Source organism: Phyllobates terribilis, unplaced genomic scaffold, assembly GCF_046119375.1.
Source record: "Phyllobates terribilis strain yellow unplaced genomic scaffold, ASM4611937v1 Scaffold_1__5_contigs__length_1240528914, whole genome shotgun sequence".
NCBI classification, from domain to species: Eukaryota; Metazoa; Chordata; class Amphibia; order Anura; family Dendrobatidae; genus Phyllobates; species Phyllobates terribilis.
Window position 1 is genome coordinate 557,598,694 of NW_027362761.1, and position 15,152 is coordinate 557,613,845.

At 42.4% G+C, this 15,152-nt stretch overlaps 1 protein-coding gene across 1 annotated transcript in view; it reads left to right on the forward strand.

The window, feature by feature from the left end:
* The first annotated feature begins 1,131 nt into the window (after positions 1 to 1,131).
* Positions 1,132 to 15,152, forward strand: part of SIGLEC15 (sialic acid binding Ig like lectin 15) — a 35,424-nt gene continuing 21,403 nt past the window's right edge. The window contains exon 1 of the mRNA XM_073655076.1: positions 1,132 to 1,220. Coding sequence (XP_073511177.1) covers positions 1,169 to 1,220 — 52 coding nt within the window. The 5' untranslated portion in view covers positions 1,132 to 1,168. The remainder of the gene's footprint in view (positions 1,221 to 15,152) is intronic.

Below are 15,152 nucleotides of genomic sequence, written 5' to 3' on the forward strand. Positions count from 1 at the left end.
ATTATAGTAGTTATATTCTTGTACATAGGGGCAGTATTGTAGTAGTTATATTTTTTTACATAGGAAGCAGTATTATAGTAGTTATATTCTTGTACATAGGGGGCAGTATTATAGTAGTTATATTCTTGTACATAGGAGGCAGTATTATAGTAGTTATATTCTTTTACATAGAGAGCAGTATTATAGTAGTTATATTCTTGTACATAGGGGCAGTATTATAGTAGTTATATTATTGTACATAGGAGCAGTATTAGAGTAGTTATATTTTTGTACATAGGGGCAGTATTATAGTAGTTATATTCTTGTACATAGGGAGCAGTATTATAGTAGTTATATTCTTGTGCATAGGGGGCAGTATTATAGTAGTTATATTCTTGTGCATAGGGGGCAGTATTATAGTAGTTATATTCTTGTACATAGGGGCAGTATTATAGTAGTTATATTCTTGTACATAGGGAGCAGTATTATAGTAGTTATATTCTTGTGCATAGGGGGCAGTATTATAGTAGTTATATTCTTGTGCATAGGGGGCAGTATTATAGTAGTTATATTCTTGTACATAGGGGGCAGTATTATAGTAGTTATATTCTTGTACATAGGGGGCAGTATTATAGTAGTTATATTCTTGTATATAGGGGCAGTATTATAGTAGTTATATTCATGTACATAGAGGCAGTATTATAGTAGTTATATTCTTTTACATAGGGAGCAGTATTATAGTAGTTATATTCTTGTACATAGGGGGCAGTATTATAGTAGTTATATTCTTGTACATAGGATCAGTATTATATTTTTTGTATTTAGAGTATTATAGTAGTTATATTCTTAAATATGCAGAAATTTTCTCAGTTCAATGGGTCTATAAAAGTGAAAGAAATTACTTTTGCACCTATTTAGATCAATGTAGCTTTTTATTTGTGTCCATACTGTATGTCTGCCCAGGGGTAGTATAAAATGATGGATAGAGCCATATTAACACTTATTACCACAAGTAATACAATATTTATCTTTATTTGTGGCATCTTCCTCAGGAACATATGACCAAGTGGAACATTTTTGTATGCCGCCTAAACACATCTAGTGCAGCGTCACATGGCCTCCGACATCATCCTTACTTCCCTTTTTCCCAAAAACTTTATCTTGCACATAAGTCTGATCAATAAAGAAGATGAGAGCATTACTCCTCTTATTTGCTGGTTGCCTCTGTCTTCCATCTAACAGTGAGTATTTATACCCAAGTATTTTAACATTTAAAAGATTAAACTCTTTCTCCCAAACAAGCTCCCTCCACAAAGCAGATGCAAGGTAGTGACATATTAAACCTTTATTTAATGAATACATTATTTTAAACAAAGTTTACTACTACAAAGACATCATGGCTTTATTGTCATTCACTTGTATTTTATATTCTCCACTTTTAAGAGAAAATAATTGACTCCTTTAACCCTTTCATGACATATGACATAACTGTGCATCATGATCGAGAAGGGGTTCCCCCAAATGGACGTACCGGTATGCCATACCAATCATGCGGGTACATAAGCTGTTCCCGCACGATCGCTGCCGGGAGCTCAAATGATATCTGAGCCCCTGCAGTCACAGCCAGGGGAGGTGCCCCCACCGCCTTGCTGTTTAAATCCTTAAATGATGTGATCAATAGCAAATGCAGCACTTGGAAAGCTGGGAGAGGGAGGGTGCTCCCTCTCTCACCTGATTGACACCCCACAATGTGACCACAGGGGCCCGGTGGTTGCCATGGCAGCAGAAGGTCCATTAATGATCTCCTGGACTGTCAGCTATGGTGACCTGTTAGACCATGCCATGAGCATGGTCTAAAAGGCGCTTTGTCAGTGTAACATTGACAGTTATAATGCATTGCACTACATGTGTATTGCGTTGGCATTACAACAGTAATCAAAGTAGTAAAAAGTTTAAGTCCCATAGAGGGACTAAGTAAAAAAACAAAAATTAGTTTGTTTGTGTTTTTAAATAAAAAAATAAAACAACACAAAATAGACAACAAAAAAAATCGTTAAAAAAATATTCCGCCAATAAATACGCATATTTATGTAAAAACAAAACTAAAGAAATAAGTACACATATTTTTTTATAGCTGCATCCGGAACAACGTGAACTATAAAACTGGCACACTATTTAACCCCTTCAGTGAACACAGTAAAAAAAATAACTAAAAAATGTAGCAAAAATTATGTTTTATCATCATACAGCTAAACAAAATGTAGAATTAAATGTAATCAAAAAGACATACTGTATGTATATAGAAATGTTATCACTGAAAATGTCATCTTGTCTCACGAAAAACAAGCCCTCATACAGCTATTGCAGGGGGAAAATAAAAAAAAGCTACAGCAGTCAGAACATAGCGAAACAATTTATTTTAGTTTTTAGTGTGTGATAGTAACAAAATCTAAAAAAAATATATAAATTTGGTATCGCTGTAATTGTAGTAACCCAATGAATACAGTCGTCTTATTACATACCGCAAGTTTAACGGTGTAAAAAAAACTAAAATGAAACCAATTCTTGAACTGCTGTTGGTTTGTTCATTCTGTCTGCTAAAAATCGCAGTAAGGCTCGGCTCACATTTATCCTGCTCTCTGCGCTGAGCGCTTGCATTGGGGTTTACAGTCAGCCACAGTTGTGTGCACCTCCGAAAAGAAGAACACCAGTGAAAAGAGGCCAAATAGAGTCCGGAGTAACTCTGTGTAACATCCCTGGCGGCGTGCTTGCATGGTGCACCACCTCCTACCATGCAAGACCGCAATCTTACCTGTCAGTCCATGCTGCACTCTTTGCTCCAGTACCTGCTGTGTCCATGGCTCTTGCCTGATTGCTTAGGGCGTCGGTGCGGCTTTCTGCTTGTTTCTTATAGCTACTGTGTGCACAGTCCTAATGCGTCCCCAGCCTATTGCTGTGAGTCACTGGATACTTAAACCCCCTCCACCCAGTAGGAGGTGCCTGAGCAACACTTTCACTCAGTTTGTCTTTTGCAACTGAGTTGCCAGGTCCTGTCCTGTATCTAGTAACAAAGAAAATGACGGCACTTCCACTACAAAAACTAGGTGTGAACATGTGCTTACTAAGAGCAGCTACCTCCATATATAATGAACAAATAAAGTAGCACACTGTAACACTGAGTATATAGATATGAAATATGAATAGCATAACTGCTGTAGAAAATAGAAATAAATGGAAAAGATTTTTTGAAACATTTTTTAGCGCATGTAAATATGAAGTATGGAAAATGAATAGCATTACTGCTGTAAATAAATGAGAAATCTTAGCGCATAAATTGGCCAATTCATGTGTACCTGACAGCCGCGGTAAGGCGTTTCTCAATGTCAGGACCTATCAATGTGAATACCTCTCTAAGAGACCTCCGTCTGCTTATGTGTGGGAAAGACAGATCCTGATGCATTTAAAACCACCTGCGGCATGGGGGTGGGGGTGGAGTGCTCAGTCAACACTGAATCTAGTAACAAAGAAAATGACGGCACTTCCACTACAAAAACTAGGTGTGAACAGGTGCTTACTAAGAGCAGCTACCTCCATATATAATGAACAAATAAAGTAGCACACTGTAACACTGAGTATATAGATATGAAATATGAATAGCATAACTGCTGTAGAAAATAGAAATAAATGGAAAAGATTTTTTGAAAAAATTTTTAGCGCATGTAAATATGAAGTATGGAAAATGAATAGCATTACTGCTGTAAATAAATGAGAAATCTTAGCGCATAAATTGGCCAATTCATGTGTACCTGACAGCCGCGGTAAGGCGTTTCTCGATGTCAGGACCTATCAATGTGAATACCTCTCTAAGAGACCTCCGTCTGCTTATGTGTGGGAAAGACAGATCCTGATGCATTTAAAACCACCTGCGGCATGGGGGTGGGGGTGGAGTGCTCAGTCAACGCTGAATCTAGTAACAAAGAAAATGACGGCACTTCCACTACAAAAACTAGGTGTGAACAGGTGCTTACTAAGAGCAGCTACCTCCATATATAATGAACAAATAAAGTAGCACACTGTAACACTGAGTATATAGATATGAAATATGAATAGCATAACTGCTGTAGAAAATAGAAATAAATGTAAAAGATTTTTTGAAAATTTTTTTAGCGCATGTAAATATGAAGTATGGAAAATGAATAGCATTACTGCTGTAAATAAATGAGAAATCTTAGCGCATAAATTGGCCAATTCATGTGTACCTGACAGCCGCGGTAAGGCGTTTCTCGATGTCAGGACCTATCAATGTGAATACCTCTCTAAGAGACCTCCGTCTGCTTATGTGTGGGAAAGACAGATCCTGATGCATTTAAAACCACCTGCGGCATGGGGGTGGGGGTGGAGTGCTCAGTGTTACAGTGTGCTACTTTATTTGTTCATTATATATGGAGGTAGCTGCTCTTAGTAAGCACCTGTTCACACCTAGTTTTTGTAGTGGAAGTGCCGTCATTTTCTTTGTTACTAGATTCAGCGTTGACTGAGCACTCCACCCCCACCCCCATGCCGCAGGTGGTTTTAAATGCATCAGGATCTGTCTTTCCCACACATAAGCAGACGGAGGTCTCTTAGAGAGGTATTCACATTGATAGGTCCTGACATCGAGAAACGCCTTACCGCGGCTGTCAGGTACACATGAATTGGCCAATTTATGCGCTAAGATTTCTCATTTATTTACAGCAGTAATGCTATTCATTTTCCATACTTCATATTTACATGCGCTAAAAAAAATTTCAAAAAATCTTTTCCATTTATTTCTATTTTCTACAGCAGTTATGCTATTCATATTTCATATCTATATACTCAGTGTTACAGTGTGCTACTTTATTTGTTCATTATATATGGAGGTAGCTGCTCTTAGTAAGCACCTGTTCACACCTAGTTTTTGTAGTGGAAGTGCCGTCATTTTCTTTGTTACTAGATTCAGCGTTGACTGAGCACTCCACCCCCACCCCCATGCCGCAGGTGGTTTTAAATGCATCAGGATCTGTCTTTCCCACACATAAGCAGACGGAGGTCTCTTAGAGAGGTATTCACATTGATAGGTCCTGACATCGAGAAACGCCTTACCGCGGCTGTCAGGTACACATGAATTGGCCAATTTATGCGCTAAGATTTCTCATTTATTTACAGCAGTAATGCTATTCATTTTCCATACTTCATATTTACATGCGCTAAAAAAATTTTCAAAAAATCTTTTACATTTATTTCTATTTTCTACAGCAGTTATGCTATTCATATTTCATATCTATATACTCAGTGTTACAGTGTGCTACTTTATTTGTTCATTATATATGGAGGTAGCTGCTCTTAGTAAGCACCTGTTCACACCTAGTTTTTGTAGTGGAAGTGCCGTCATTTTCTTTGTTACTAGATTCAGCGCTGACTGAGCACTCCACCCCCACCCCCATGCTGCAGGTGGTTTTAAATGCATCAGGATCTGTCTTTCCCACACATAAGTAGACGGAGGTCTCTTAGAGAGGTATTCACATTGATAGGTCCTGACATCGAGAAACGCCTTACCGCGGCTGTCAAGTACACATGAATTGGCCAATTTATGCGCTAAGATTTCTCATTTATTTACAGCAGTAATGCTATTCATTTTCCATACTTCATATTTACATGCGCTAAAAAAATTTTCAAAAAATCTTTTCCATTTATTTCTATTTTCTACAGCAGTTATGCTATTCATATTTCATATCTATATACTCAGTGTTACAGTGTGCTACTTTATTTGTTCTGTCCTGTATCTAGTCTGTTCTGCCACCCTGGGGGCTGAGTACCCAAGACCGCTACCTGTACCTCTGACTTTTAGTCTGTTCCCGCCACCCTGGGGGCTGAGTACCCAGGGCCGCTACCTGTATCTCTGACTTCTAGTCTGTTTCCGCCACCCTGGGGGCTGAGTTCCCAGTCTCGTTCCTGTATCTTGTTCCCAGTTCAGTTCCTGTCTGAACAGTGTCCTAGCCCGTTACTTGTTTCTCTCTATGTCCGTACCTTCCCTTTTCCTGCGGTGTCTGAACCTGCACCTAACTCCAACTCGTTGTCTCTGTACTTCTGTTTGTGAGTTTTGTGTCCACTCGCTACTTCATTGTAAGTACCTTGTGTGTATCTGGTTCTGCTTGCCCCCTTTCCCTGCCTCCGCATCTACCTCCTGTGTTCTAACCATCTTCCTGTATTTTCCATTCTGTTCCATATGAACAGAGCCCTGTCCTGTCTGCCTTCACCTTCTGCTCTGTTCTGCTCTGCTTGTTCACCGCTCCGGCGGTTCCGCTCTGCTCCGCTTGTTTACCGCACCTGCGGTTCCGCTCTGCTCCGCTTGTTCACCGCTTCGGCGGTTCCGCTCTGCTCCACTTGTTTACCGCACCTTCTTCTCTGTTCTGCTCTGCTTGTTCACCGCTCCGGCGGTTCTGCTCTGCTCCGCTTGTTTACTGCACCCTCGGTTCTGTTCTGCTCTGCTGGTTCACCGCTCCGGCGGTTCCGCTCTGGTCCACTTGTTTACCGCATCTGCGGTTTTGCTCCGCTCTGCTTGTTCACCGCACCTGCGGTTTTGCTCCGCTCTGCTTGTTCGCCGCGCCTGCGGTTTTGCTCCGCTCTGCTTATTCACCACACCTGCAGTTTTGCTCCGCTCTGCTTGTTCACCGCTCCTGCGGTTTTGCTCTGCTAGTCCACTGCACCTGCGGCTCTGTTCCTATATCCCAGTCTGTACTGGTCCCTATCCAGCCTGCGTTCATACCTGCCAGTATCTGCCTGTCTGCATTCCAGCCGTGCCTGTCAGCACCCGCCTGTCTGCATACCAGTCATGCCTGCCAGTACCCACCTACTGTAACATCATTGGCGGCGTGCTTGCATGGTGCACCACCTCCCACCATGCAAGACCGCAATCTTACCTGTCAGTCCATGCTGCACTCTTGGCTCCAGTACCTGCTGTGTCCATGTCTCTTGTCTGATTGCTTAGGGCGTTGGCGCGGCTTTCTGCTTGTTTCTTATAGCTACTGTGTGCACAGTCCTAATGCGTCCCCAGCCTATTGCTGTGAGTCACTGGATACTTAAACCCCCTCCACCCAGTAGGAGGTGCCTGGACAACACTTTCACTCAGTTTGTCTTTTGCAACTGAGTTGCCAGGTCCTGTCCTGTATCTAGTCTGTTCTGCCACCCTGGGGTTGAGTACCCAGGGCCGCTACCTGTATCTCTGACTTCTAGTCTGTTTCCACCACCCTGGGGCCTGAGTTCCCAGGCTCGTTCCTGTATCTTGTTCCCGGTTCAGTTCCTGTATGAACAGTGTCCTAGCCCGTTACTTGTTTCTCTCTATGTCCGTACCTTCCCTTTTCCTGCGGTGTCTGAACCTGCACCTAACTCCAACTCGTTATCTCTGTACTTCTGTTTGTGAGTTTTGTGTCCACTCGCTACTTCATTGTAAGTACTTTGTGTGTATCTGGTTCTGCTTGTCCCCTTTCCCTGCCTCCGTATCTACCTCCTTTGTTCTAACCATCTTCCTGTATTTTCCAGTCTGTTCCATGTGAACAGAGCCCTGTCCTGTCTGCCTTCACCTTCTGCTCTGTTCTGCTCTGCTTGTTCACCTCTCCTGCAGTTCCACTCTGCTCCGCTTGTTTACCGCACCTGCGGTTCCGCTCTGCTCTGCTTGTTCACTGCTCCGGCGGTTCCGCTCTGCTCCGCTTATTTACTGCACCTGCGGTTCTGTTCTGCTCCACTTGTTCACTGCTCCGGCGTTTCCGCTCTGCTCCGCTTGTTTACCGCACCTGCGGTTCTGTTCTGCTCTGCTGGTTCACTGCTCCGGCAGTGCCGCTCTGTTCCACTTGTTTACCGCACCTGCTTTTCTGTTTTGCTCTGCTTGTTCACCGCTCTGGCGTTTCCGCTCTGCTCCACTTGTTTACCGCATCTGCGGTTTTGCTCCGCTCTGCTTGTTCGCCGCACCTGCAGTTTTGCTCCGCTCTGCTTTTTCACCGCACCTGCGGTTTTGCTCTGCTCTGCTTGTTCACTGCTCCTGCAGTTTTGATCCTCTCTGCTTGTTCACCGCACCTGCGGTTTTGCTCCGCTCTGCTTGTTCACCGCTCCTGCGGTTTTGCTCTGCTAGTCCACCGCACCTGCGGCTCTGTTCCTGTATCCCAGTCTGTACTGGTCCCTATCCAGCCTGCGTTCATACCTGCCAGTATCTGCCTGTCTGCATTCCAGCCGTGAATGTCAGCACCCGCCTGTCTGCATACCAGCCGTGCCTGCCAGTACCCACCTGCCTTCATACCAGCCGTGCCTGCTAAGTACCCACCTGCCGTCATACCAGCCATGCCTGCCAGTACCCACCCATCTGCATACCAGCTAACCTGCCTTTTCCTGCATTCCCCGGTGTGGGTCAACAGCTGTGACCGGGGTCTGACCTGGAGTAGCACCTGGTCCCTCTGCTCGGTTCCTCACTGGTTCACGGAGTCGACTGAGCTGCCGTGCGACCTTGGTCGGACCGGGTTGATACTTAGTTACGCCCCTCCAGGCACTCCTCGGTTCATGGTCCAGTGGGATCACTAATCACGCTCACGCCAATTAGTTAGCGAGCGTAACACTCTGCTGCCTCATTATTGAATGGATCCGTAGAGGGTTTCATCTGAAACACATATTTCAGAGGTTTATAAAGGAAACTCTGATGTAAGTGCTCAGCATAGAGCACAGGATAAATGTGAACTGATACAAAATGTTCTGTACCCCAAAATGCCAGCAATAAAAGCTTCAACTCAACCCACAAAAAACAAGTTCTCACTCGGGTCCGTCACATATTAACAGAAATATAGGTGATGTCCATGTTACTAGTAGCACAAAGCCTCTGGAAAAGCAACATGACTCCCACGAAAAGAAATCCAGCGAAATCTGCAATCCAAAATCCAAATGTCCCACCATTTGCCTAAACTGCAGTTAGCGTCCCCATGTTTGCCATTAATGTAGTTAAGAGATCCCACTTAATTTACAGGTATGTGGTTCCAAAAACAAAAGCTGGGCACAATGTATTGGGCATTACAATGTACTGGGCACTACAATGGCATATTTGCAATTTTCACTCTGCAACTTCCACTGCATGTTTGTTTCTGGAAAATACTGATAGTCAAAATTGTGACTACACCAGTAGATGAAGTTCAAGAGGGGTGTACATTGCAATAAGGCTAGGTTCCCATGATCAGGAAGTAGCCGTGCTTTGGAAGCAGCGTATATTCGCTGCGTCCAAAGCGCTGTGTTCTAATCATGCAGTTAAATCCCCATGTGTTCATTGAACCATGCGGATTTAACACATCCTATCCATTCTATTGTGGAAATTTCTGTTGCTGAGACTAGTGTCTCTGCAACAGTAACTGACATGCTGCAGCTCCTAAAGCCACACTGCTGGTCAGTTTACGCCGTGGCAAATAGAAGCACAGTGGCCATGGGATTTCTATAAATCCCATCCACTGTGCTTGTACTGTACAATGCAGCAGTTTGGAGTAGCAAAGGTAAGCTGCGTCCAAACCGCTGCTACTCAGGATCGTGGGCACATACCCTAAGGGGTCAGTTAAAGGGGGTTTCTGCTGTTCTGGCACTTAGAGGCTCAGTATATGGAATCCACAAATTATTCTAGAAAAATCTGTGCCGCAACAGTCAAATAGTGCTCCTTCCCTCCCGAGCCCTGCCGTGTAGCCAAACAGTACTGTACAGTCACATATGGGGTATTGCCACATTCAGGAGGAATTATGTAACAAAGTATGATTAAATTATTTCACCCATTTATCCTAGTGAAAATGAAAAATCTGGGGTTGAAACAGTATTTTAGTGATAAAAATGTAATTATTATTTCTTCAACACCCAATGTTATAAAAAATTTTGTAACATGGGGTCACTTATGGAGGGGTTCTGCTGTTCTGGCACCTCAAGAACTCTGCCAATTTGACATGACACCCACAAACCATAACAGCAATATGACTCTCCTTCCCTTCTGAACTCTGCACTCTGCCTACTGAAAAATAGTTTCCAACAACATATGGGGTATAGGCGTATTCGGTGAAAATAGACTACATAATTTAATCATACAATTTCTCCTATTTCCCGCTTTGAAAATTAAAAACTTGGGGCTAAAACAACATTTTAGTGGTAAAAATGTAATTATTTTTACTTCATTTCCCAATAGTATAAAATTTAGTGACACACGTGTGGTGTCTATTTGATCACTGCACCCCTAAATGAATTAATTAAAGGGTATAGTTTGTAAAATGGGGTCACTTGAAGGGGTTTCTGCTGTTCTGCCACTTCATGGGCGTTGCAAATGTGACATGGTACTCGCAAACCATCCCAGCAAAAAATCTGTACCCTAATATGGTTCTTCTTCATTTCTGAGCTTTGCACTGTGCCTGACAAGAAATTTCCGACCACATATGGGATATTGGTGCACTCAGGAGAAATTGCGTAAAAATTGTGATCCATTTTCTCCTACAGACTTTTTGAAAATTAAAAACTTGGGGCTAAAACAACACTTTAGTGGGAAAAAAATATATTTTCATTTCTACACCCAATGCCACACAATTCTGTTAATTTAATGTGAGTTTAAAATGCTTACTACACATGTAGATTAATTCTTAAATAGGTGTAGTAGTTTCCAAAATGGTTCACGTCTGGGGGGTTTATGTTATTTGGCACCATAGCGGTTCTTCAAATGCAACGTGGCATCCGCAGTCTATCACTGCCAAATCTACGCTTAAAAAGTCAAACAGTGCTCCTTCCCTTCCAAGCCCTGCCTTACACCCAAACAATAGTTTTACCTCACATATGGGGCATCAGGATACTCAGGAAAAAATGGAACACCCAATTTGTTGTGCAATTTCACTTTTTAGCCTTTTGCAAATGATAAATTTGGGGCAAAAGCAGCATTTTTGAGGAAAGAACATAATTTTTCATTATTACATCCAATGTTTTAAAATTCTGGGAAGTCCCTATGGGTTTAAGATGGTCACCACACAGGTAGATAAATTCTTTCAGGGGTGTAGTTTCCAAAATGGGGTCAATTTGGGGCGGTTCTGCTGTTTTGGCACCATAGTTGCTCTTCAAAAGCGACATGGTGTCCGCAGTCTATTCCGGCCGAATCAACTCTTGAAAAGTCAAATACTGCTCCTTTCCTTCCGAGCCCTGCCGTGTGACTTAACTGTAGTTTTCCACCACATATTGGGCATCAGCGCACTCAGGAGAAATTGCACAACAAATTGAACGGTCCATTTTCTCCTATTACCCTTGTCAAAAGCAACATTTTTGTGAAAAACACTGTGAGGGATCCACACCTCGCCACCTGCCTGACGTCACAACTATGTCAGACGAATCACGTGAGACGGATCTGCACTTTGCACCAACGTGACGTTCTGCACCCCCTCGGTCAGATTGATACAGTTCTACACAGAACCCCCCCTGTCCACATGTGTACAGGAAGGTACTGGGAGTGAGAAGAGGTGGCCCACTTAGCCACTGACGTGGCACTACACTCGCTCACACCCCTGACAGGCTGAGAGGCTCCTTCTACTAGCCTCAGTGAAACAGAACCTTCTCAGCCTGGTAGAGCTGCCACCAGTTTCTATTATATATAAGCCCCTGGTACGTTAACGGTAATTATATTGGGCCAGAAACCAGCCCCGGTAGCGTGTTAGTTGAACCGAACAACGCAATGGACGTGCGGATTCGTGGGTCGAAATAAAAGAGCAGACAAAGGTTAAATTATAAATTTAATTGCCTTAAGGGCACACTAGACAATACACTATATACATAATGGTTATACATACATAATGGTCAGAGATGCAAACACAATAGTATTGGTACAAAAGATATAAGCAGATATTAAGAGTCAGTTACCAGTCAGATGGAAGGCCTGGCTTGTGGGGTGGGGGCTGCCACATGGGAGGCTTGTGGGTCCCTCTTTGAGGTGACTTCCCTCACATGATGTGTCGTTGCGCCCTCCCAGAGAGAAAGCCCAAGGCCAGAGCTGCAAGAGCATTTAACCCCTCTGGGTCACCCCCTCCTGTTCCCTGGGCTGGACCTAAATATCCACCCTTGGCCTCCATCAGCCTCCACCAGCCATAAACTCTAGAAACTAAAATGGGTTATAATTCCTTAATGGACGCTGGGCCCCTGCTATGCGTGGAGACCAAACACAGTGGCCCTAAGGGTTTCCAAAAGGCTGTGCCGGGTATCTCCCCATCCCTTTTTGTTTCACTGGGCTGGGAGCCAGGCTGACATTCCCCATTCTCTTGAGATCTCGAAAATGTATGTTATGAAGGACTAGAACATACAGTTATATGAAAAAGTTTGGGCACCCTTATTAATCTTAAGCTTAATGTTTTATAAAAAATTGGTGTTTTTGCAACAGCTATTTCAGTTTGATATATGTAACAACTGTTGGACACAGTAATGTTTCTGCCTTGAAATTAGGCTTATTGTACTAACAGAAAATGTGCAATCTGCATTCAAATAAAATTTGACAGGTGCATAAGTATGGGCACCCTTATCATTTTCTTGTTTTAAATACTCCTACCTACTTTTTACTGACTTACTAAAGCACTTTTTTTGGTTTTGTAACCTCATTGAGCTTTGAACTTCATAGCCAGGTGTATGCAATCATGAGAAAAGCTACTTAAAGTGGCCACTTGCAAGTTGTTCTCCTGTTTGAATCTCCTCTGAAGAGTGGCATCATGGGCTCCTCAAAACAACTGTCAAATGATCTGAAAACAAAGATTATTCAACATAGTTGTTCAGGGGAAGGATACAAAAAGCTGTCTCAGAGATTTAACCTGTCAGTTTCCACTGTGAGGAACATAGTAAGGAAATGGAAGAACACAGGGACAGTTCTTGTTAAGGCCAGAAGTGGCAGGCCAAAAAAAACATCAAAAAGGCAGAGAAGAAGAATGGTGAGATCAGTCAAGGACAATCCTCAGACCACCTCCTGAGAGCTGCAGCATCAACTTGCTGCAGATGGTGTCACTGTGCATCGGTCAACTATACAACGCACTTTGCACAAGGAGAAGCTGTATGGGAGAGTGATGCGAAAGAAGCCGTTTCTGCAAGCACGCCACAAACAGAGTCGGCTGAGGTATGCAAAAGCACATTTGGAGAAGCCAATTTCTTTTTGGAAGAAGGTCCTGTGGACTGATGAAACCAAGATTGAGTTGTTTGGTCATACAAAAAGGCGTTATGCATGGCGGCAAAAAAACACAGCATTCCAAGAAAAACACTTGCTACCCACAGTAAAATTTGGTGGAGGTTCCATCATGCTTTGGGGCTGTGTGGCCAATTCCAGCATCGGGAATCTTGTTAAAGTTGAGGGACGCATGGATTCCACTCAGTATCAGCAGATTCTTGACAATAATGTTCAAGAATCAGTGACAAAGTTGAAGTTACGCAGGGGATGGATCTTTCAGCAAGACAATGATCCAAAACACCGCTCCAAATCTACTCAGGCATTCATGCAGAGGAACAATTACAATGTTCTGGAATGGCCATCCCAGTCCCCAGACCTGAATATCATTGAACATCTGTGGGATCATTTGAAGAGGGCTGTCCATGCTCGGCGACCATCAAACTTAACTGAACTGGAATTGTTTTGTAAAGAGGAATGGTCAGAAATACCTTCATCCAGGAAATCATTAAAAGCTACAGGAAGCGACTAGAGGCTGTTATTTTTGCAAAAGGAGGATCTACTAAATATTAATGTCACTTTTCTGGTGAGGTGCCCATACTTATGCACCTGTCAAATTTAGTTTGAATGCAGATTGCACATTTTCTGTTAGTACAATAATCCTCATTTCAAGGCAGAAACATTACTGTGTCCAACAGTTATTACATATATCAAACTGAAATAGCTGTTGCAAAAACACCAATTTTTATAAAACATTATGCTTAAGATTAATAGAGGTGCCCAAACTTTTTCATATAACTGTATAGTATTTCCATAACTCAGTATTGAATTATAGATATCTGACACAAAGGGAGGTCGCATGGCTTGGATTCACAGGAGGTCTTCCTGTTGCAGCCCACTAGCTAGCTGGTGGGGGTGTAACGCCTTGGCTTGAAGCCGCTATGTGAGATATTTGTCACTCACTGTCCCTTGGCCCTCTCCCTCCTCCTGCAGCTGCAAAAGTGTCCGGTTACCACTGTACACCGAATAGCTTGATAATCTGCTGCCAAATAGGATACAATGATTGACATGGGATTATAATCTCCAATATTCTTCAGAAACACTTATTCATTATTTTCTTCCGCATTGCTATTATTCCTGTGAAGCACCTAAATGGTTAACAACCTTCCTGAACGCGGTTTTGAATACCTTGAGGGATGCAGTTTTTACAGTTTACATATAGGATCGTCAAAATCACTTCAAAAGTGAAGTGGTCCCTGAAAAACTAGGATTTATAAAATTTGTTAGAATAATGAAAAATGACCGCTTATTTTTCAACCCTTCTAACTTCCTAACAAAAAAAATGTTTCAAAAATTATGCTGACGTAAAGTTCACATATGGTAAATGTTATTTACTAATTATTTTGTGCGATATGACTATTACTACACACAACATTTTTGTGAAATTTTTGATATTTTCATAAAAAACGCACATCATATACTCTAGACCTAAATTGACTACTTTCATAAAGTACAATGTGTCACACAAAAAAAAACAGTACCAGAATCACTGAGATATGTTGAAGCATCCCAAAGTTATTACCACATGAAGACAGACTGGTCAGAATTGAAAAAATTTGGCCAAGTCAACAAGGTGAAAACAGGCGTGAAGGGGCTAAAGGATACTTTAAAAACAATTCACAGTTTTTCAAACTAACAAAAGAAGTCATATTCATCTTACTGGTTCCCAGCACTTTGGTTCTGACTTTTCTCTCACTGATCTCGGCACTTCCTGGTTTAGCAATGGTGTCCAAACACAGATGTGTGACCGCAGCAGCCAATTGCTTGTTAGATAATCTATTCTTTTTTTATATGCACAAATCAAAGTAAGGATCCAGCTCCAGTGTGTAAAAATGTAAAGTCTTTAATAGAACAATTTAAAACAGCAGCATTATTGTGACACGCCGATTAGGTGTAGTTGGGGTATGGAAGGTGCAAAAAA